Raw genomic sequence first — 23441 nt, 5'->3', positions numbered from 1 at the left:
AACAGTGCAACTGCATTTTTTAAACCACTTGGGGAAATTAATCCATTTGAATTCCATGGAGCCAAATGTTTACAATTTAGAGCAAATTTAGGAATATGTTTTTCATTTACAGCTTACATGACACATTGATATTAGTGTTGGAGACCATTTGCCAAGAGAAATTACAGGCAAAGTTTCAGCAGTTTGTCTCATGAAAAAGCACTTGTCTGTCAAGCTGCCTTTTATTTTGCTTCTCTTTTTGGAATATTTTTATGAAGTTTACAATCTGATCCTGTAAGGTTTGCAAAGCTCTAGTTTAAAAACATTCCTAATAAACATTTCCCACAAGGCATGAGGAATGTATGTCTGTATCCTTCCCAGCAGTAGCTGCAAAAAACATTCAGTGGCAAAGCAAAACAATTCAATTCCTGGGGTGCCAGGAATATTCCAGTATCACCAACGAGAAATAATTTAAATTTAGATTGACATATACAAAAAAATCTATCAATATTTTCTGAATAAGCTTTTATTTGGTTTGGCCTACCTTTTAATAAACTAAGACAAAAAGGCATTTGTTTGTTTTCCACATAGAGAATATAATTAGTGAAGAGTTTTTAAAATTGCCTTATTTTCAGCCTTCAGAAAGTAGTTGATCACAATAACCATCAATTTATACAGTGTGCTGGTCCTCCTTCAGGACATGGGCAGGTGCTCAGTTGGAACAGATGATGTGTGAGCTTCCTGAAGTGGCAGAGTTTCCGATCACATCTTTCCCAGCCTACTATTTCTGTATAGATTAACTTCCTGAAACTAACCAAACTAACTAACTAAAACATGAACCAAAGGAATTAATTAAATTTGTGTTGTTGGAAGAGAAAACAGCTGATGATTTTGCTCCATCCTAGTGACTGACTGTCACCAGGAAGGACAGTGCAGTCCTGAAGCACTGAATATAAGCCTGAAATCCTTATTTATGCTTGTGACCCTTCAGAGCACTTCCCCATCACCTCAAAGCTGAAGATGCCAGGCTACCAATGTGTTCACTCTCACAAAAAAAAGGATGTGATCAGAAAGCGCTCTTTTTGTTATAACATGAGAAACCAAGGCACTTGCAGGTGGCCAGATGCTTCAGGGAGCTTTCTGAAGGCCAAGGAACTCCTCAGTGTCCACACTGCACCTCAAAAGTGACCACATTTCAAACTCACACTCAAGAAACACTCTCTGCTTGTCTCCATGATGGGAGACACCTCAGCCTTTATACGAAGGGTGATGCTGCAGCATCATCTTTCTTGCCTATCACTGCTTCCACAAAGTGAACCTGAGGGGATCCCCCCATGCCAGAGCCTGTCCACCCTCCAGACAAGCACAAACACCAGTTTTTCCAGCCACCTATCCAGCAGCATGCTCCTTCCAAACCCAGCCCATGACCACAGCTTGCTTTGGGCCATCATGACATCAGGTCTCAGCTGCTTCACCCATGAACAACCATGCCCTGGCTCAGGCATTCTAAGACAGATAACATGGAGCAAAAGGGATTCAAAGAAGCTTTTGGAACTGCATCCCATATCCTGATGAGCTCTGCTGCTTAATCACAGTTACAGCACAAGATGAGGGTGTAAAGATGGTTGTGTGACCACATCCAAGCAGTAGTATTCTGCATGAAAAAAGAAACAGGCATTTGCTGAGCCACAGATGCCACCATAGCATTAAAAACTTTAAAGGGAAGGAATTAAAATAAGGAAATGAGGAAGCACACTTCATTTCTGTGTGACTCCTGCAGAGGTCTGGGTCACTGGCTGGAGCTGGACACCTGTGGAGGGTGTGAAGGCTGGAGCAGCACCTGCTCTGCCACTGCTGGAGGCAGTGCTAATCAGGACGGCCAGAGAAAACAGCTCCATTAGATGCAGCCCTGAACGCATAAGGATACTGAGGCAACAGACTCATAAACACACCAGAGCCACTAATGCATCCCTAACCTCTGCCTAAGGGACTGAACCCTTTAAAAATACAGCTGATTTGATCTGAAAGCTCCTTTGTAAATGCTACAGCCAGTTGAACAGGCAAGAAAAGTTAAAAAGAAACACTATATCCTAGAAAAAAGCTCATTGTAGAAACACTATGGAAACTCTGGAGGAAAAAGAAGGGGGAAAGAATGGTGATGTATATGGAGAAAATGCCACCATCACTAGGGAAAGAAAATAAAAGGAAACTACACAGCGATTTTAACAGCTTATTATTACCTTTTATTATCATTACAGGTTATACTCCAGCATATTTTATATCTGCATTTAATGTGAACAAATATGCATTCACGACTGGTTGAGATCCAAAATAAGCAAGAAGAAAGCACACAGATTTCAGTGTTAAATTAAACTGCCACACATTAATGCCAGTTGGAAATTTTTTCATTTCCTTCCTCTCACTTGCATCCAGGACCTGCAGAATGCTCCTGTCCTGGGCCCCAGTTTCCCTGATGTGTGAAATATTGGTGTAAGGTCCACTTCTTTATTTTCCTGCCCAGTTCCTGTATCTGTTCTTGTTTCACTGCAGAAATCAGTGAGCCTTTGGTTGCAGGCCACTGTTGTGGGAGGTGGCAGAAGAAGGGAAAGTTGCTTCAACTAACATCCCAAATCAATACTAGCAAGTGAAGTGAAGAGGTAAAACAGAAAGTATCAGGCAATGGGGGAAGAGAGAAAAGTAGGACACCTTGAACATTTCTGCCAGCCTCGACTGCGAGTGTCCAGAAAGCTGACAAGGAAATGGTTAAATTAAAATAAGAAATTTGTGCAGTACCTATGGTGGTAGCTGAGTGGACAACTATTCCTGATGGAAAAGATGACAAAGGAATGTGTAAGAATGAGTAAGAACAGAGATGGAAAATACACAAGCACAACAAAATCTAAAATAAAATAGGGTACACAACAGAAGTATGTATAAAAAGCACAGGCAAATGCATCAGAGGGAACAGAGAATCTGACGAATAAAAACAAGGATTTTAAAAGAATAGAAAAAATAATGCCCACATGGAAAGCAGCAAAAGAAAAAATACTTGCAGACAAACATCTGGAGTCAGAAGCATATTTTAATTTGATTTTTTTGTTTGTTTTTTACTCTCATTTTACTCATGTTACTCTCATTTTAATTTTGAACATTTTTTCTTCCATAAATTGGGGAACCATATGGGAGAATGAACACATTCACTACAACTGACCTCCACTGATATTGTAACTACAGATGATGCCCAGATATATTCAGGTACACTAAGCTTTAAACAACATGAGGACTGCAAGAAAGGAGACTGACATAGACAAGGAGTGTCCCTCCTTTCTTATAACCTATGTATTTTAAATTATTTCTCCCCCTGTGTTCCCCTTACCTCCTTTAACATTTCTCAAATGTGTATTACACTTAAGAGCTAAGTTTACCACAGGGTAAAATTCAATTCAGGGTTTCAGCATGCTTTAGATATTAGCAGAGGTTCGGTTATGAATACTAAACTGATCTTTTTTCCAGAGGATAACTAAAATCTTGAACCTTGCTGCTTACAAGAATTTAAATACTTTTCAACTATAGAGCTACTATGGTCTAAATATACACACAGAATCTAATATGGAGAGTAAGAACCGCAAAAGAAAAAAAATATTTACAATTTTCTGAATGAAAGATTTTTTCACTGGAATTATATATAAAATTGTCGTGGTTTTAAAGCAGTAACTAAAAAAAATTACTTATTTCTTGCTGTGAGATATGGATTAGAACAAGAGCAAAACAGGCTTAAAACTTAAAAGGAATAAAGAAAGTTTATTAACAAAACTACAAGAATAAAAACACCAGAATAAACTTCCAGAATACTCTTTTATCCCCCACCACCTGACCATTCTTTTGTACACATGACAACACAGAGACAGAAAAACTTCAGAACTTTGGTGGTTAAAACAGTCCCAATTCTTGCTACAGTCTTTTCATCAGTCTTTGTAGAGAAACAGAAGTCTCCTTCTGCTAATCTATGGAGTTTCTCACAAGAAAACTATTTCTGTTATAGCTTTCTATTTCCCTGATGTTAGCTACCTGGAAATCTTGTCATCAGAGTTCACTCCCCCCATTTCACATCATTCTGAAGTGTGTATGGGCCATGAGTCTAGGGATGTCATTTTTAAGGATGAGTTATTCAAAGGTAAAAGTTCTCTTCATCTGTCTCTGTGAGCTTCCCTGGAAACAGTTTCCTCATTGTCCTCAAGGCTTCAAATCTTCGCTTCACTCTGTTCCAGCACCTCACTGTATCACAATTACTCTCTCTTTTGCTCAAAATCTACACTTTTAACACTCTATTCCTCCCAATATACTCTGTCATGAATTAAAGGAGTCTTTTTAAACTACTATTGTCCATCTTCATAGCTTTAACAGAAAGGTATTTCAGCTTATAAAGCATCTCCTTATTCTCTCTTCCCCATTTAAAACTTAACTCTTTTCCTCAACGGTTTTGGTGGTTTTATGATGTCTTCTTCATGCTGATTGACTCTCTCTCTGTCTTTCTGGGAAAAAGGAGTAATCTGTACATTTTATCCAGGTAGTAAAAGAATTAAAGTCTTAGAAAAGCTGCAGAAGTTCATGGTGTCAGGTTTCAGTCCAGCAGCAGAAACTACAAACCAAGCCAGGCTGGCCGGCTCTGCTTCTCCCCGCCCCCTCCCCGCCCTCTGCGGCCTTGTCCGGCCTGGAGTGGGGGGGAGGAGGCCAAGACAGAGCCTTGTTACCTTTCCAGAAGCCAGAAACCAAAGAGAACAAGAGTGCTCTGACTTTACATCTTAAGGAGGTGTTCACAGGTTGATCTCACTTTTCAATGGTCAAAACTGCAGTCAATTCTTAGAAATGACTGATAATTAGTCAGGAGGAAAGACTCCCATCAGCCACCAGCAGCTTCAACTTCCTTAGCTCCCAAAACCACCTTAAAGGTAAAGCCACCCCATGACAAAAATGTATTTTTAATATTACTCTGGTATTCCTGGCCCTCTTTTTATTTGATGATCTTCACATGACATTTTAGCGGTAGTTTCAAAGTTGATTTAAATATTATGATAGAAGCCAAACATCTTGATTTCCTTGCAGCCTTCTTTTTGTGACAATTTGTGACAGAACTTCTTTCATATTATAAGAAGTGTAGCTCTTCAAGAAAAGTTAATATTAAGTTGTATTTCAGCACTCTTAAGTACAATAAGAAAGCATTTTGGCAGACTTACCATACACATACTTGTGCAATATCATCCAAGACAATAAAGGAATGACATAAAAATGGCACTCAGCTCAAAACAAATAAAATGTTAAGCATATGTTTCTATGTGCATATGTGCATAAACAAAAAATTCTACCTACGTTTCTGATACATACAAAACTGCAGCTCATAAAATCAAAGCCTTAACTTCTGTTTTCATAGACCATTATTAATGTGTTTACTTTTTTTTAAGATGATCTGAAATTTATACTGTAAGGGCAGTACTGATCTTTTAGAAACTAACTGTGACCACACCATTAACCTGCCAAATTAATGCAAGTTTGTGCAGCCTACTCTCAGTAAGGTATAAATATGTATACAAAATTACTACTTCAAACAAACATTTCAGTGTAGAAGATTTGGTGCTTTTCAGCAGGAAATTCTTCTTCTATAACTGTTTTAAAATACAGTTGTTAAAGAATCTTACTTCTAGACCAGCCTCTTCCCTTCTCCTTCCAGCAGCACAGTGTCTCCACTGTCTGTAACCAGCATTCACACGTACTCTTTAACTAATGTCACTGCATGTAAAGAAATTGCCACTGTTTCAAGTATATTTACAATTGAAAAAACAAACCTGAAATTTGAGTGGGTGTCATTGCAACCTGAACAGTTCATCTTTACAACAGAAAAACTTGCATGAATTGCATGCAAACTCTTAAACGAAACCACAAAACATTGTGTTCAATTATTAGGAGCTGAATTACTTAACGAAACACTTCTATTTACTCTATTATTTATTCTCTTTTCACTTCAGGACAGAAAAGCAAAGCAACTCCTATGTTAAAACAGCTGTGCTAAAAGACTACTTCAAAAACTCATTAGTGAAAGCCACACACCAGATTTCACTAAGTTTCTATTATTCGATCTTTCCTTCTGGACTGAAGTTCACAGTGCTACTGCCTTATAATGCTTCTCTGTTCCAAAAGGCTATAAACACATCTGGAGAAACTTCATTCCACAGTACTCATTGTTTTTTGATTAGCTCTTGTGCAATTGATGTATCTTCAGTACTTAATGCTTGATTATTAAAATGCTCAGAGCTACCAGTTTTCGGCAAATCCACCTTTTAATATCCAAGGAGGCTGTGTGTGAAGTTTGTCATTTGCCTTTATGGTAAACTGGCGGAAGCAAGGCCATACCTGCAGTGCTGTGAACAGTTCTGGGCTCCCGAGAGCACGGGAGACACGAAGCTCCTGAAGCAAGTCCAGCAGAAGGCAACAAAGATGATTAAGGGACAGAAACATCTTTCTTAGGAGGAAAGTCTGGGGGAGCTGGGCCAGTTCAGCCTTGAGAAGAGGCAGCTGAGAGGGGACCTCACCAGTGTCTGTCAGTATCAGAAGGGAGGGTGCCCAAAGGATGGACCACGTTCTTCTTGGTGCTGCCAAGCAATAGGACAAGAGGCAACAGAGAGAAACCAATGCACAGGAAGTTTCATATGAATATAAGGAAGAACTTCTTAACTGTGCAGGTGACCAAGCACTGGAACAGGCTGTCCAGAGAGGGTGTGGAGTCTCCCTCACTGGAGATATTCCTGTGCCACATGCTCTAGGATAGCCTTGCTAGGGCAGGGAGGTTGGACCAGATGACCCACTGTGGTCCCTTCCAACCAGAGCCATTCTGTGAGTCTGCAAAGTGAAATTATACTACCAAAACGTTAGTTATACTAGAATAGCTGCCAAATAGTAACAATGGGAATATCAAAGCCTACAATGCTACTTAAGAAAGTAAAAGAACCTAAAACACACCACTACAAATTAACTCAATACCTGAAATAGTATTTTTGCTATAATACAGCCTCTAAAAACTCCACTCGAAAATTCCATTTCACAGGCACCACGTCTCGGACAAATGTAGTATAAGATACAGTCATTACTTACTGGTTTAGTGTCACATCTAAGATGAAAGATGATCCAAAAGCATCAACCTGGAAGCTGGCTCGAGCAATGTGGGTAGACTGCAATATGGAAAAGACTGGAATTATTATTAAGTCATGGTAAAACCTTTCGTACTGGTTTGAGAATGCAGAAACAATATATATACAGTAAGTAAAAATATGTCATTAACCAAATAAAATTGCATTGAAACAGACAAAGCAGTCTATGATAATGAATAAAAAAATCAGTTTTCTGAATCTATGAGACTTATTCAAGAATTCCCAGCAATACAATCTGTGACTCAGAGTAACCCCCCACCTTAACCCATCTACACCATAGGAAATAGCTCTTCAAACCTCCACCCTGGGCAAAACAAAGCAAAGGGAAGTAAGACCTCCCCTGGCCCACATGTTCTTTACACTGGCTCTGGACACAGACCAGAGAGGACAGCTGAGACATTACTGGCTTGGGCAGACAATTGTACTCTCACAAATCTCACCAACACTGCCTGAAAGAAACCGTTCATTCAGACAGGCTCTCATACAGCGAGGGGATAGAAATGGGCTAAAATATAAATAGCTACATTTTCTGTAAAGCTCTGATTCACAGCCCTCTAAAAGGTTCCCAAAACTCCAAACCCTTGAGCAGCTAATAAAACCAAAGAAAAATGGGTGGTAGGGAAGCATCTTGCTTGCTTGCTTCCTTTCTTTACCATATATTCTCCCCGAACCAGGTCCTTTAATTCAGTCCTATAGCGGGCAAGCATGGGAGCACTTCATGACTCCCAACTGCCAGAAAGAGTTTAATTCTAGTAGTTAGTGGAAGAAAATACTCAGCTATCCAATAGAAATGCAACACTTGTTTCTAGACCTGAAAACACCCAAGAAACAGAACAGCCATGTTACTGGACTAATTAATAAAGAAAGCTACTTGGAGACATTTTGGAACAGTATCAACTTTGTTCCTATTTTGTTTCCATTGAAATGTGCACATTAAGATTTGGAGCATGTAGTCAGAGGACCTAAGAGGAAAAGCTGAAGAACCACTTACGACTACACTTAAAGTACACTTCTCCAAATGAATATAATAGAGGATAGTACAACTGCAACAAATGATTTATTGAAAACATAGGGAAACACAGGACAGGATCGGATAATGTGAATCATCAAATTCACTCTTTCTAAAACTACTGGCAGGCTTTCAATAGGCATTGAATCCAGAAGATCTGAGAATACCAGGTTCCTTGGAACAGCAACAATGAAAAGGAAAGTTGAGAGAATCATGACTTTTTGTTTATTATATCTTATAGTTGCCCTACAGCAAAATTTTATGGTTATGTCTACATATATAAGCATGAGTATTTATAAACAAAAAAGACAACAATCATGAATACATATCCACAAACAGATGAATCCTTTAAAAAAACCCAGAAATCAGTACAGTTTCTCTTACTAGAGGATGCTCAGGCTGAGGACCCTCTATAAAAATGCCTGGCTGTTGTCACTACTGTGGAGATTCATAAAAAATTGCATGACAAGAAACTCTACACATTTACATGACACTTCAGAAGGACACAGTAAAACTGGAAAGCACCTCAATAGATATAACTCAGTATCAAATATCCTTTTGTCCATCCCCACTATGTCTAACCTGCTTTGTAACACAGGCCACCAGGTCTTTGCTAAGTGGTTGTTGTAATTTCTGGATAATTTATCTTATTTTTTGAGCAAATGTATTGTTTTTGACAAAATGAATATATACATTACATGTAGTTTACCTTATCTGGTAATAGGTGGTTAATTACCATCAATATTAAAAGCCTACTTTCTATCCAAAAAAAAGCATTAAAAAAATTAAAAAGCAAATAAACAAACACAAAAAAATACACTTCCAGCTGGCATGTGCGATGATAGACACCCACAGAATGTACAGACACCCACAGCACATATGGCACCCACATGCAGGACCATCCCTTAGGTGCTTCTGGCCTGCAGCAGTTAGTGCAACCACAAATACAACAAAAAACAATCATCAACAAATCATCACATTACCATTGTTGTTTCTTTTCTACCTCTCAGGCAGCAGAGTCTGCTTTGAATGATTTTAAAATTTCATCTTCTCTCGGTAGATGTGAATTTTAGGCTGCTGTTCACAAACAGGATGTGACAGGCCATGAATCAAGTAAGGTAAAAAGGACCAATGGCAGTTCTGTCATTCCCTCGTTCCACTGCAGCCCATCTGCTAACCTTAGCTAACCTTCACTCATCCACCTGCACTGCCACAACTGCTTTCTGATCAAAGGAGTAATGACAGCCCAGGTTTTTGATTCTCATCATTACTTTATTAAATGCAAAGAACATTCTACAGCATTTTATTTATTATTCCTGCTTGTTAACAACATAGCTTCCTACATATGCCATCATTTAGATCTCTATACAGAGTATAACCAAGTCTTCTGTACAACCATATGCTGGTACCAGAAAAGAATTAGTGAGTAAGAAGGAATATAAAAAGCCTAATTTGGACTTCTAAATGTACATATATTAAATGTAACATTTGTCATTAAAATATATCCACTTCATAGACCATAAGAGCAAAAATGACTCTGTTATTTTGGTTTGGTTTGGCTTTTAACTGCTATGGTATATTGCACCATATCGATTCGGTCTGGTAGATTTCCTCTCTTGAACACATCTCTAAGGCAAACAACTACAAGCTAATATATATCTAAGGTGACCCTGGACCACAGTTATTCCCTGACAGAAATCGTTAATGTGGATTTAAGGGAGAAAATATGTATGAATAAATTAATATGAAAAACATTACACAGATATAACCACTCCCCAAGACACATGATGCAAACCCAGAAACTTACCATTAAGTTCAAGCTCAAGTGCAATCAGAAGTATCTCAAGAGTATTTCAAACCTACCAAGACATTCAGGATAGCCTGAAAAACCCATCCCCTACCAGAAGTTGCATCCCTTCCTGATACATGTTCGTAAAGCACCATCACACAGCACACTGTGGGCTGCTGCCAAAAAATGAACAGCTCTGCCCCATGCTGGACATGTGCTCCCCCCAACTCTCCCTTGTCAGCTCATGTGGCTAGCCAGAAAGTCAGATCAGCAGCAGAAAATTAACCACCACTTGGATTGGGCCTGTTTTTGGTCAGACAAATAAACTGATCTAAATAAATCACAAGGTAGATGCAATAGAATTAAGTCAGAGGGGACCCCCAAGAGAGAATGAAAAAGAAGACAGGCTCCCCCTTTTAGCTAAAAATCTCATCCACCATAACAAAATACAGCACCTTAAAAATTCCAGACAATACATTTTTAGGGTAACAGGTCTGGTTAAGAGCCACAAAATGAAGAAATGGATTTTAAAAAGTCTTGGCTCTACGTTATCTTTAAGCACATCTACCTGTTCACTTAGTGAACAGGTAAAATGGCCAGCTGCAAAGGAGTTTACATTCATAGACATGTCAATAAAAGAACCTAAAGAGAGGAAATAAGTACTTTTCCATCTATACCACCTCAGTCAAACAGAAGTAACAAGAAAGACACCTGCCAAGCCTTCTCTAGACCACTGAAGTAAGACAATCAATTACGTCATTCAGTTCTCAAATCCAGAACTCTCTTAGAAAACATGAGGCTTTTGCAACAACCATCAGCTTGACACACCAGTGGCTGACAACTGAGTCATAAAAGGGGAGTTCCTGGAGACCAGAAGATGCACTCAATGCAGAACATGAACAAGAGCCAGGAAAGGAGAATCGAACAACTTAATGGAAGAGTGCAATGCAATGCCTCTGACACAGCCAAAAAGTTCTGAAACTTTTATGTCATGCAACTGAAGAAGAAAAATACCTATAACAGCTCTGAAATTAGCTGCAGTACTTCAGGGGCAATTGCTAGTGGTGCATAAATTGCACTGACCTGCATGGGCAGCTACAGAAAATACTAAGCATCCCATGCACCCAATGCAACTGTGCAGCGCTAACTTCTGTTAAAGATTGTGAAGTTTAAGCATGTCAGTGAATGTCTGAAAGGAATCAAGAGTAAATGGAGTGGAAAAGATTATTTCAAATCACTAAGCACAAAGACATTTTATCTAAAGCAGATTAAAAGCTTGAATTCTACAAAAACAAAAGTGGTATGCAAACCTTCCTGCCAAACCAAGAGCAATGGGATTCCAATTATTTTAAATCACCTGCTCCATGCCTCAGGGATCACTGCAGTAATAGAGGAGATGGACAATCAGTACCAAGTATGACTATTTATTACTACAAAGAAACACAACAGAATAATGATGTCCCTTTGGTACCCCTGCTGGGGATCAGCTTTCTCCAGAAACTGGCCCCAAAGAATGAGCATCTGCAAAGAAAACAAATGTACATCAACTACAACCAACGCACATCACTGCAGGTCAACATCAGTGCACTGCTCCAGAGGTAACCTTAAATATATTTCAAGGATTTTTATTTCAAATCAGGCAAATATCTTAACCACCAGTGAAACATTTACAAGCTTTGCACTTTCTTGAATAATCAAACTAACAAGAATTTTAAATGGAAAAATTTAGGCATTTTCCTCACATTGTATATAATTAGATGAGTATTGAAAGCAGCACAGTAACATGATGACTAGTATTTTTCCTCAAAAAATCAGGAAAAATAATTAAAAACATGTTGTGATGCAATGTGCAATTTCTCATAACATGTTTCTTCCTTGAAAAGTATCCATAATAAAGCATTTAGATACTTTTTAATAAGCTTTGCTGGAAGAGATCACAAAAATTTCTGTCAAAAAAGAACAAAGTCTCCTAAAAAAATTGAGGAGAAAATCCTATTTATATGTTTGCCCTTTGATGTAAAAAAATTTTCTATTTACTACTATATATAGCATTGTAGTTTCTAATTAAGATTCGTATCAAATTTGTAGTCTTGAAAAAAAAGCATCAAGAGAATCAAGAGATAATAATACAGGATAATACAGGATGTTACAGGAAGAAAAAACTTTAAAAGTGTTCTTCAGAGCTTGTAATAATAATGAGATTTTATAGCAGACATTTGGTGAGTCAGTCACATTTACAAAATAATAGATTCCTTAGATAATAATTTAATTTCCCCCCCCCCATTTCATAGAACAGAAACCTCAGCTTGTTGAAAATCCCTGAAGTGTGTATGAAATAAGTTATCTTAAGTTCAGTAAGGACACAGATAAGCCGGTGGGAAACCAAAATAAATATATTCATGAAATTAAATGAAAAATACACTAAAAATTTTATGCAGATTTACCTACATTTGCTGTTTTGAAAATAATCATTACAAATAAATTTATGCTAGAAAAATACAGTGCCAATTAGCACTCTGTAAAAGGAGACATAAAATGTACACACTTTAAAAAGACAATTTTCAGCCTTGATTTTGTTGCAATAAATCCAGAGCTACACAGTATATTGCTGTTTTATGTAAAATATGAAATCTGTTCAAAAATTACTTTTCATGGGTACTGGGAAGAAAAAAAAAAATCTAAATTTTGCTAAGAAAAAAAATTCAAAAATAAGCCTAGGTCTAATATTAAAAATAAGTATCCCAAGTGAAAGAATCTTCTTTCAAAAATACACAATAAAATATAACTGCGACATTATTTCCTCAGGCCTTCTCTATTACCATTTGAAAATACCTAATTTTAATCAAAAGTTCAGTATCACTGAACTGGATCCACATATCCATATTAAACAACTGCAAAATCTCTTTTTTTACTTTCCCTAGTATTCTCATAATATTTATAGGCACTCATTTACTGTATTAATCATCATTATTTGACATTGTTCATGCAAGCTCTCTCTTTTTATCCAATGCATAAATCTAAATATCTTTGGGGCATTTGGCAGGGCGGAGTTTATTTAATGAAAAAACCTGCAGAACAGGATCATGGTTGGATGAAAACTCTTTTACACCTACCTCTTTGGGGCACATTTAGTAAATCAGTTGTTTATTCTGAGGAAAAGCTAGAAATAAGAAAATATTTTAACAGATGCATGCTCATTTTTAGTCCATCTGTTCTCCATGCCAAGAGAGGGTGGAGCACAGGAAGAGCTAAACAACATCAGCTAGAGTGTAGTGCCAAGGCCCAGTTCCTTGTGGTCATAAATATGACCTAAAATAGCTTTTCTTCGTATAAACATCATAGTATCAATGAAGTCAAACCCAGAAGCAAGAACCTCTAAAATCCAGTAATTAGTCTTCCCAGCAGGAAAAAAAAAAAAAAAATAAAAAAGGGAAGAAAGAAAACTAAAAAAAACCCCACAAAATAATCACAATGGCCTCCCCTATTTTATTTATTTGTGTGTTTGAACACAGAGACTGTTTGAATTTACTCAATATATATACAGGGGAAGAGCACAAGGGGAAAAAGTCCCGAGCACAGACTGATGCAAGATGTTACACAGGTGTCACTGCTACAGAGTCAGTGCCTGGGTTGCAGTGTGGATCCTTCTGAGGACCCCTGAAAGCTTCTCTTCCTGCTCTCCTTCCTCACCTCCACTTCATCCTTCTCAAAAATTCACCCAAGGTTAACTGCTAAGTGGAACAATGAAGACTTTTGGGCTCTCACTGCTAGCAAATTTAGCACAAGCTACCATTTGATCTCACACATCTAATAGGACAAATTTCAGTAACTGAGTGGGCAAGATGCTGCTTCTCAAGAGGCAATCTAACACTTGTTTCCAGCACCAGTAAAGCCCTGTGGCACCAGATCTCACGCTCGTTGTGCTTTTAAGTGTAGAGGATGATGTTAATCTGATTCTGAAATTTTGTTTACAAGTTTTGATTTCCTATGAGACTAATTACTGCAAGTCTTCAAATCACTCTGAAAGGAAGAACTGCAAGAACTTTTGGGAAGTCATATTCATTTTTTTCCCTTTTTCTGAAAGGGAAGCAGCAAGGACTCATGTATAAAAGGTTACATACAACTATAATGCCAGAGGTCTTTAATATATGATTTCTGGGGCAAAACCAGACAAATGGTGACTGCTCTATCTCAGGTTTTTAAAATGCACTCAGAAACGTTCTTCATCAAATAGTAATGGCTAGGGAAATTATGATCAAATAGGTTGTTATGAGTGTGATTAATCAAGTACAGGGTTACATATAGAAAACTAAGAAAAGTCATGAATGAAAATTTCAAAAGTTCAGAATCTTCCTGCTATAATTTATACAAAACTTTGATGACCATTGAAGATTACACTTCTAAAACTAAGACAGGGAGCAAACCAAACAAAGATTCACCCTGTGACCCAGAAACACCAGTTTCCACTGCTCCCCACAGAGACTGTACTTTTCAGAAAGCCAGATCTAACAGGAAAAGCAGTGTACAGGCATGTCTAGGAGTCAGAAAAAATACTACTGTATCACTCAGCAACCCAGGACCTTGCTGCAATCAGAGGGGGAAGCCACCTTGTGAAGAAACATGAGATCAAAGAGAAAGGACTCCAATAAGGACAATCTGTCCTCAGTAAAATACCCCTCTCCCTGGCAGTTTCAAGTGGGCAGAACCCGAAGGGGATGCTTCTCGGGCACAGCTGCAGCGTGAGAGGCAAACAACCAACATACCACCCATCTGCAGGAGGACAGAACACAAAACAAGGGCAGCCCCTGAGCATGAAGCCATCTTTATCTGTGTCATCTCTCTGGAGAAAGAACTATTGTCCAAGAACACCATTTAGGCAAGAAGGAAAACTCAACGAGTCCAACAGTTGGGAGGAGTGAAGTCATTTCCTTGCTGAAGCAGATGGTCATTTTTAGCTACATGTTTTCCAAGCTCTGAAAGGAACCAGCAACATTTAAAGGACCCCTTTTCAGCACCTCTTGTAGTCTTCAGAAATGAAGGTAAAGAGTTCCACTATGAGCAAAACTTACAAAAACCCCCCATTAAACTGCCTTTATATTACAAATAAAGCATTCAAATGTAGTAAAAAGAGTCCACGCTAACTTTGCTCCTTTATACCAGTATCAGTGACCAAACCTTTTTTCAGCAACACAGTGACATATTCCAAAAATTTTCAATTGGTCTTACATTCAGTTTACATACAAATGAAAGCTTACTACCAAAAGATTAACTCTGCCCACTGGAAGTAACAAGCACTCCTTGACACCTAAAGCCTACCAACATGGTTAACTTCTCCCAGTAATGGACCCTGGGCACCAACAGAAAGTTTACCAAAATCCTGTTAGCATTGGAGGCTAACAAAAGCTTGACAAAACTTGCAGACTCTTAGGCATGCCAATACATTGCTCAATCAATTCCACAGATAATACTTTTTAAATATGACTCACCCTCTACATTCAAGTATCAAAGTCCCGCTTCAAGTTGAAAAGTGCAAGAAAAGCAAATTTCAAAACTCCTTTTTCCCTTGATAGAGCCAAGAAGATCAAAATGAATCAACATTTTCACTGTATATGTTTTCTGAAACAACTGATGGATGGATTTTTTTTCATTCCCGCAGAATTTCAGGAGTTGAAATACTCTAAGGAGATATTTCTGGAACAGAGTGTATTCCTACATACTGCAATTCTTCTGGGTAATTTTTGAGCTGGAAGTCAGGGCTCCAGCCTCCACATTCCTATACATCACACTTTCATTAGAAGGCATTTACCCACATAGACTTTTCTAAACTTTGTATTAATACCATATTCTGGAGTACGCTTTTTCTAAAGCATGTCCTTTGCTACAATTTTCTAGTCTGGTAACACCCATTTCACTTAAAACAAAGAAGAAAGAGAGACTTAAAAGTGAATTTAGCATAGGTAGACAAACCTGAGCTGGTCAAATTACCAGATGAATCACCAAATTTCATTGTCTGGGGGAAAATGCACAGCAACAGTGCCAAAGTTAACTTACTTTAAATGAATCCAGTTTTCAAGCTGGACTCCTCGTGACTCAATGGTTAAAACAGCTCTATATCATTTGCCATTTTTTGTGATTTCTTCATAATTCTTTAATTTCAGGTGACACTGACTTTCCACTTGGATTTACCCAACCGGCCAAGCCCCATCATGGCAGTGCATGCCACAGCCTGGCAGAGCACATCCTGACCACATGTACGTGCACTTCAGCCACTTTTGCCGCTCAATGCTTAACAATAAAGTTTCTGGGGAAGAAACATAATCCTTCCCTCACACAGTCCTCCCACTAAAGTATTAAAAGCTTGCACAAATGTAATCTTCAGTGTCCAAAGCTCTCATCTGCACTGAACGTGCTTCCATCTGAGGAGAGTGATGTTGTTCCACATCCACACTTGGCTGTGGCTCAGCACAGCTGCCACTGCACAGTTCAGCCCTGCAGCAATGATTTCTCCTCTGCAGATTAGTGCAACTATTGCAGTGGCTCCAGAAGAGCACTATCATGGAGCATCTGCAGCTATGAAAAGCTGAATTCCATGCGACAGATCTCTGCAATCCTGTATGTGCTCCAAAAGACTTCCCCACAGAACAGCGTAACCACACACTATCTAGGGGACCACTGGCAAGCCAAAGGAAAGAAGGGAACTAGAGGGGCACTGAAGGCTTTCCTGTCTGAAAGTTTTCCACAGACAACCATAGCAAATTTGGCATTGTTTAAAATAAATTACATAAGTCAAAACTAGAGAAAAGGAAGACAGGATGGGAGTCACAGTAATTTCTGGAGGTGTTGAATACAGTGGTATTGGTTAACATGCAAGAAGCAAAACTATACTATTTCTAGAAAAAAACAATACTGAAAAATATTATCTAGCGATGAAAATACTGAACCATATCAGTGGGCGAAGAGGCAGATAGATTGCATAGGAAGACACCAAAAAAAAAGGCACCAAAGTCCAGTCTTGATCCTCTGACAGTATTGGACTTGAACCTCTACATCCACAGTTATCCAGCCTGAGAAGACACATGGGACTGGGCTGGCAACTAAATCTTCTGACATCTGAGCTACTTGCCATGAAGCAGAAGAGCAGTCTGCTCAGGAGGAGAGGCAGCTTTGGCTTAAACCCATGGGAGTGGAAGACAAGGCTCTTCGTCTTCCATCCTCTCCAGGGGAGAAACCTGGCAGGGGCAGCAACAAGTGGAAGGACCACAAACCTCAGCAGAGCTAACTGGAGAGGGAAAAGCACTGAGCCAGCGCTAGCTAGAAGGACCCAAAATTTACAGACCTGAACCTTATCAGGCTTTTGAAGGTTTTATGCAGTTTGATTGACCTTTAAGCAGTGTTTGACAGGATAACTGTGATAATGTTTTCACAAGCAGAGCCCTAAAAAAGTTGTTAGTTTTGAGTCACTTAAAGACTGGTATGATTATTGGGAAAACTACAGAAGGGACCTGGACTACCAGAAGGATAATATATCTACCATGACCTTTTAACATGTATGTCCATAATGCTCTTGTGGCAAACATTTCAGAGTGAATCTTAACTTCACATGTAGTTTCTCCAGAAAATATGGCTAAACTATGGCTAAATCTCATCAGAGTTTATCATGACACTGCTCAGGACACAACACACTTGTACACCATGCATGTGTTATAGCTGACATAGCTGATTAGCCAATTTAGGGGTCCCAAAACAGGTACACAGTGAAACTGTGGCAGAAAGAATACTTGGTATGATCCTGCACTCAGGGGCACCAACAGAGAGCAGGAGTGAATGCAGATACATTCATCACCAGAGCTGGAAAGCACTCCTCTGTCTTTGCAGTTACTACACTAATCATGGCAAGGAGTAAATGTTGGGAAAATACTTTCTATACGAATTGTTACATTTGAGCCTTTAAGATCCTTTTTGGCTGTAAATAAGCCCGTTTTATGAGGCTAAGCCATAGCTTTAGGGATATCTTTCTTTTCCAGTCTGCTGTGGCAGAAGCATGAGAACATGACACAAAACAACATGAACTCTGAAGCAGCAGCTACCAGAAATTTTTTGCTGGATGATTTTTTGGACTTAAACATTTACTGTCATAACAAATCTCATTATCAAGCAGGGAAAGACTTTTCCTGATATGAGCTTGCAGATAAATGAGGAATTTGAAATATTCTTTGCCTACCAAAACACACTTTGAATACTTTATAAAAAGGTGTACCTGAAAGTAACTCCTACATGAGAAATCAAAGGACACTCTCAATGCCATTACATCATTCAACACACAATGACTAGCATTCAGCTAAAGCTGAAATACTAGCAAAGTTTAGCTTCCAGCAGTTTTTTTACTGTTCAGGAAGGCAGGACCTGCATCAAGAGTATGAATATTTTAATAACCATTCACATATTCATAAAATATTGCTTACATTGGTGAAGTATCTTATCATATTGCAGAACTGCATACACTGAACATAGAGTAAAATATCACACACATTTTGCCTAATGCCTTACAAACCTTAAGAGGCAACAAGGCAGGAAGAAAACCAAATTCAACAATAAACCAAATGCATGTTATCACTCACTATAGCCCCTTTCCAATTTAACCTCCTTTCCTTTTGTTTTGTGTTAGTACGATCAAAAAATTGTGCCTAACTTTCTTCAAGAGACAGAAATAATTTGATTAAGTGGGCAGAAAATAATTTTTTTAATCAGGCAATTTCTCATGACACTTCTCTTTCCAACAGTCACCATCCATCAGTCCCAAACTCTAGAGATATTTTATAAGCCACTCAACAGTCAGAGCTCTTTTTTTCAAGAAAAAAAATTACTATTCATTGGAGCTACCCAACACAGTAATGTACAATACCAAAAGAAATTGACAGCAACAGAACAGAAAGCGAAAGTCAACAAGTTCAGAAGCACCTGCATAGAACAAGGATATCCTGTTTGAAGACTAGAGTATGACAACGAGAAATCAGAGAATCCAATAGCAAAGACTAGGCAACATTTGAATAACTAATGAAGACTTCAAATCCAAGAGCAAGCAGAGCCATGCAAACTCAGCATGATAGAGCAAAGCTTCTCTGAAAATGATTATTAGAAATAAGAAATCATTTAAGAAATCTGTGAGCCATGATTCCAAATAGGTGATGCAATTGCATCACTTGGTCACAAACAATGCAGGCAGGGGAAGAAAGGTAAGTTCTCTTCTGAAAACTACTGACTCACTCTGGACTACAAACAACATGCACTTCTGTTCCAGATGCAGCTCTGTCCTGGAGCCCCATCAGGACAGAGCTGCAGCCCAGCCCAGGCTCCCTACAACCAGGCCATCCCTTTTAGTCTCTTGGAAGGAATCCAGTGTACCTTCATGATAACAGGCAATGAGCAAGTGAAAAACAGCCCGAGAAATTGCTATATCATTAATATCCTGCACAGCCAGCAGAGATGAGTGAATCTCTGTCCATAACAGGTCAGAACCTTGCTCCCACTGAAAATCATAGCAAATCTCACAAATTTCCATGTAACACTTAGATGTATCAAAAATGGATAATGATAATACAGGCATTGGGGAGGGATGCTTACACATTCCCACATTTTAACAAAGAACATGCCTGCACAGTATTGACCAAAAGAAAATATTACCTGTGATTTCCCATGTGCTTCTTACAAAACCAAAATATGGCTTAAGGCACAGAGTTAAAAGGTTCCTTAAAAACATCCAAAGTGGGAACATTCCTTCTTTAAATACAAAGATACAAGATTAGCCTTCACTGAATGTCCCTGACATAGAGGACTCTCATCTTCTAGTACACTTATTTATGCAACAGCAAATTAGGTGTCCATCGCTAAGATCCTGGGTTGCTTTAATGATAATATAATATTAATGTCTTTTTAGCTATATCTTATCTTGATTATTCTATACACTAAGTACCCTTTGAGGAACAGAGAAATTGAAATACAGGAGTGTCACAGATACTAGTAATGACTCTGCAATGGAACTAAAAGCAGAAATCCAAAGTCACGTGAATTCTCCAATGCTCACTATATATTGTACATTAAAACATTAATGTCATGAACATGTAATAGCCTACAACATTTGCCTTGTGCTGTGTTCTGAGGTCCAGCAGTCTTGTACAACTACAATTGTGAACACATTAATTATATTTTCTAGGGAATTACATTCTGGGTTTCTAAGATGAGTATATAGAATATTTCCTTTACCATTTAATAGTAAAGCATGCATGTAAAGAAGTCACTCAACTCTGACAGCAATGGCCCAAAAACCCCAAAACAACATAACAAAGGAAATTGCTGGAGAAAAACATCAACAAATGCTGAAAACAAACCATTATTTTTTAGAAATCTGCCATCCATCACTTCCCAGTCACTTTTGCCTTCAATTATCTCCTTTCACCCCCTTTTCTGGTATTACACTCCTCTGGCTCAACTCCATCATGAACCTGTTCTAAAACTCCTGACCTGCAAAGGCCATGCTTTTCTTCTGCATTCCTCTGCATTATCATCTTCATTCCCTTTGTGCAGTTCTGAACTCAGGCTTGCATCCTTCTTGTTCAACTTCTGCCCTTTCTGTAGCTAAAGCTTTCATCCAGGAATTAAAGGAATCCAATCCGATTTAATGCAACTTCCTTCTCTCCAGCTTATCTCTCTCTCCCCCCTCCTTTTATCCTTATCCAATTCAAAACACAACTACATTGTTTTACATTAATTCAACTACAGCCTTGTTGGCTAGTCCTCTGAATGCACCTTCCCATTCAGGTATCTTTGTTTATCTAGGCATGGTTGCTCACTCACTCACCAGGGATTCTTCTTGAATGCTTTTACCTCCTCAAAGAAGCATGCTCCCTTAACTAATCCAGAAGGCCATTAGCTTTGGTTTGAAATCTCTGTTCAAGACCAGCTTTTTTAACTCTCAAATACAGTTATTCAAAGACTATTAGCAATAGATAGAACATGGAGACAGAGTGTATTTAATAATAAAATAAATACAAAAATATAATAAAGTACGTATGGAAATGTTATTGATGTAGAGGACACCTTCTGTCCCCAACTCTTTACATGCCTCAGGGCAGGCATGGGTGTCTCTTCATGTACGAGCAGAACCCAGAATCTTTATACTTCATGTGACTTGCACCAGACACCCAAAAGCACTATAAAAGTTAACTCTGTGAAGTTAGTCCATAACTTTGGTGAGTACCCTCCTAAATGCAGCTCCTACACATCTTCAGTTGAGCACACTCAGCCACGCTGCTGGTCCATTACCGCTAAGCTGACTCAGATCCCTGGGCAAGCGATGCAATATCCTGCACTTAGGATTGTCTGTAACCGTGCTCTGTGCCAGAACCACACAAAGTCTGTACTGCTTCACCCATTTTGGCCTGCTAGGCAATTTTTTGTTGTCCAAAGCACTGTCAGCTACTGTATCCTTCCAGGAGTAACAACCATCAGATGCCATGGAAAAGACAGAGAATATTTTAAGCAGCAGGGGGAAACTTCTTGATCAGGAAGAAAAGTTGTAGTTGCTTTCACATTTACATCACAGTTTTTATACATTAAGACTGGTTCACTGTGGAGGCTGTTGTGAAATAAACGTATTTAACCCTTTCCAAAGCACCTGTATTACGTTTTTTTTCTGTTCAGACTAATATTCATACTTACAACTTAACTAGATAAGGATGACTTGAAAATCTTACGAGCATAAGATTTGGTGAATGAAAGCTGAGACATTCAGAAAAACAAAATCCATTAATTAGCAGTTTGTTCTGTAAGACCAGTATTTTAATCCTAATACTAAAGCCAAATGCAACCATTACTAAGTTTAAAATAGACAAGTCACAAAGTGTTTGAACTTGACTTTTTGGGGGTCTTCAAAGAATCCTGAAATGCCTAGAGGATTTTTTTCTCTTCTTTGAGAAAAGCATTGTGAACTTTGAGAGCATTGCACTGTAAATATGGTCTTCATATCTGAAAAATCTTTACATAAAGTTACATTCCGAGGTAAATACATATGCTACGAGGAGCTTGATTATTATTTAACTACACAAAGAGAATGCAAGTTGTCAGTTCTTACACTTCATGGATTATAAAAAAATATGAGATAATTTTTTCACCTATTTTGTTCTTTAAACACACAGTAGCCAATTAGAAAAGGAGGAAACGGAGGCCTGCCACTCATCTTGCATGTCAGCAGTTACCTCAAATGCTCAGATTTTATGTTCTTCATCTATAACAACATGGACTCGACGTTTTTTTTCCTTTAGATGTAACAGCCGTGTACCACCTCAAACAAAAGCGGTCAAGAAGAAAATCACTGTATTTTAATACAAAACGAGGTTGCTAAAAGTTACAGGGATTAGTCTTCATGTAACAGAAATATGTTTTTTAACATAACCAGGTTAATCGATGATCTTAGAGGTCTCTCCCAACCTTAATGATTCTATAATTCTATGGAATTTGAAAATATACCCCGGGTTGGGTAGCAGGCAATATGTACATTAAATCCCGTGTTTAGTTCAAACGTTACATTTCAAGCAATTCCCTTCCGATATATAATTTCTATTTTTAAAATCACATCCGAGTCCACAGAACATAAACCCACCCTGCCCACGCTTCAGCCAGAAGCCGAAATTAAGCCGCAGCGTTTCAAGCCCCGCTGTCGCAAAGGCACCGCAACTTTCATTTTGGGTGCCCCGGCCGCCGCAGGCAGCGGGGCTGTGCCCGCCCGGGCCCCGCTGCCGGCCGGGGAGGGCACTGACAGCACGGGGACCATCTTAACTAATTCGGGCGCCTTTGCACAGGGCTGGCACTGCCCGCGCTCCTGCGGGAACCGAGCCGCGCGTCCGGCCGAGCATCGCTTAGCACCGAGCATTATTCTCCGGCGGTGCAAACACCCTCGGCGGAGGGTGCGGCGAGGCTCCGCGCCGCCGGCCCTGCTCTGCGGGCCCCTCTCCCCCAGCCCGGCGCTTACCTGTGCCCGCGCCGCCTCGCTCCGCACCCGTGTGCTCAGCGCCGGCCACCGCGCCCCGCCGCCGCCCTCGCCGGAGACCAGCCGCAGGGGCCTGATGCTCTCCCGCTCCGCGAAGGGGCTCTCGCCCCGCCGCCCCGCTGCCGCTGTCGCCGGCCCGGCGCCTCCTGCGCAGGGGAGAGGCACTGTCACCCGGCTGCGCCCTCGCCCCCGGCGCGCAGGCTGGAGCGGGGGCTCCGTTTCCATGGGGCTCCGCAGCAGCCTCGGCGCAGCGTCCCCCCCTCCCCGCCGCCCCCGCCCCAAGCGCGGCGGCGCTGCCCCGCCACCGCGACTCACCTGGGGCCGCTGTCAGGGCGCCGAGCGCCAGGCAGAGGAGGCAGGCGGCAGCCCGCATGGCGCTGCCCGCCGCCCCGCTCGCCGCCGAGCGCCGCCGGCTCCGCGCCT

The 23441-nt window shown here is 39.7% G+C and overlaps 1 protein-coding gene across 5 annotated transcripts in view; it reads right to left on the bottom strand.

The window, feature by feature from the left end:
• Positions 1 to 23441, bottom strand: part of ADAM22 (ADAM metallopeptidase domain 22) — a 128099-nt gene extending 104658 nt beyond the window's left edge. For all 5 annotated transcript variants that reach the window (XM_058833142.1, XM_058833138.1, XM_058833139.1 and 2 more), the window contains exons 1-3: positions 23334 to 23441; positions 23001 to 23164; positions 7123 to 7199 (exon numbers count right to left, since the gene is read on the bottom strand). In XM_058833142.1, the coding sequence (XP_058689125.1) occupies positions 7123 to 7199; positions 23001 to 23164; positions 23334 to 23391 (299 nt within the window). In that variant the 5' untranslated portion in view covers positions 23392 to 23441. The remainder of the gene's footprint in view (positions 1 to 7122; positions 7200 to 23000; positions 23165 to 23333) is intronic.

The sequence above is a fragment of the Poecile atricapillus genome, chromosome 2 (genome assembly GCF_030490865.1).
Source record: "Poecile atricapillus isolate bPoeAtr1 chromosome 2, bPoeAtr1.hap1, whole genome shotgun sequence".
Taxonomy (NCBI): domain Eukaryota; kingdom Metazoa; phylum Chordata; class Aves; order Passeriformes; family Paridae; genus Poecile; species Poecile atricapillus.
Note: the sequence above shows the minus strand (reverse complement) of the source record. Positions and strands in the feature narration are given on the sequence as shown.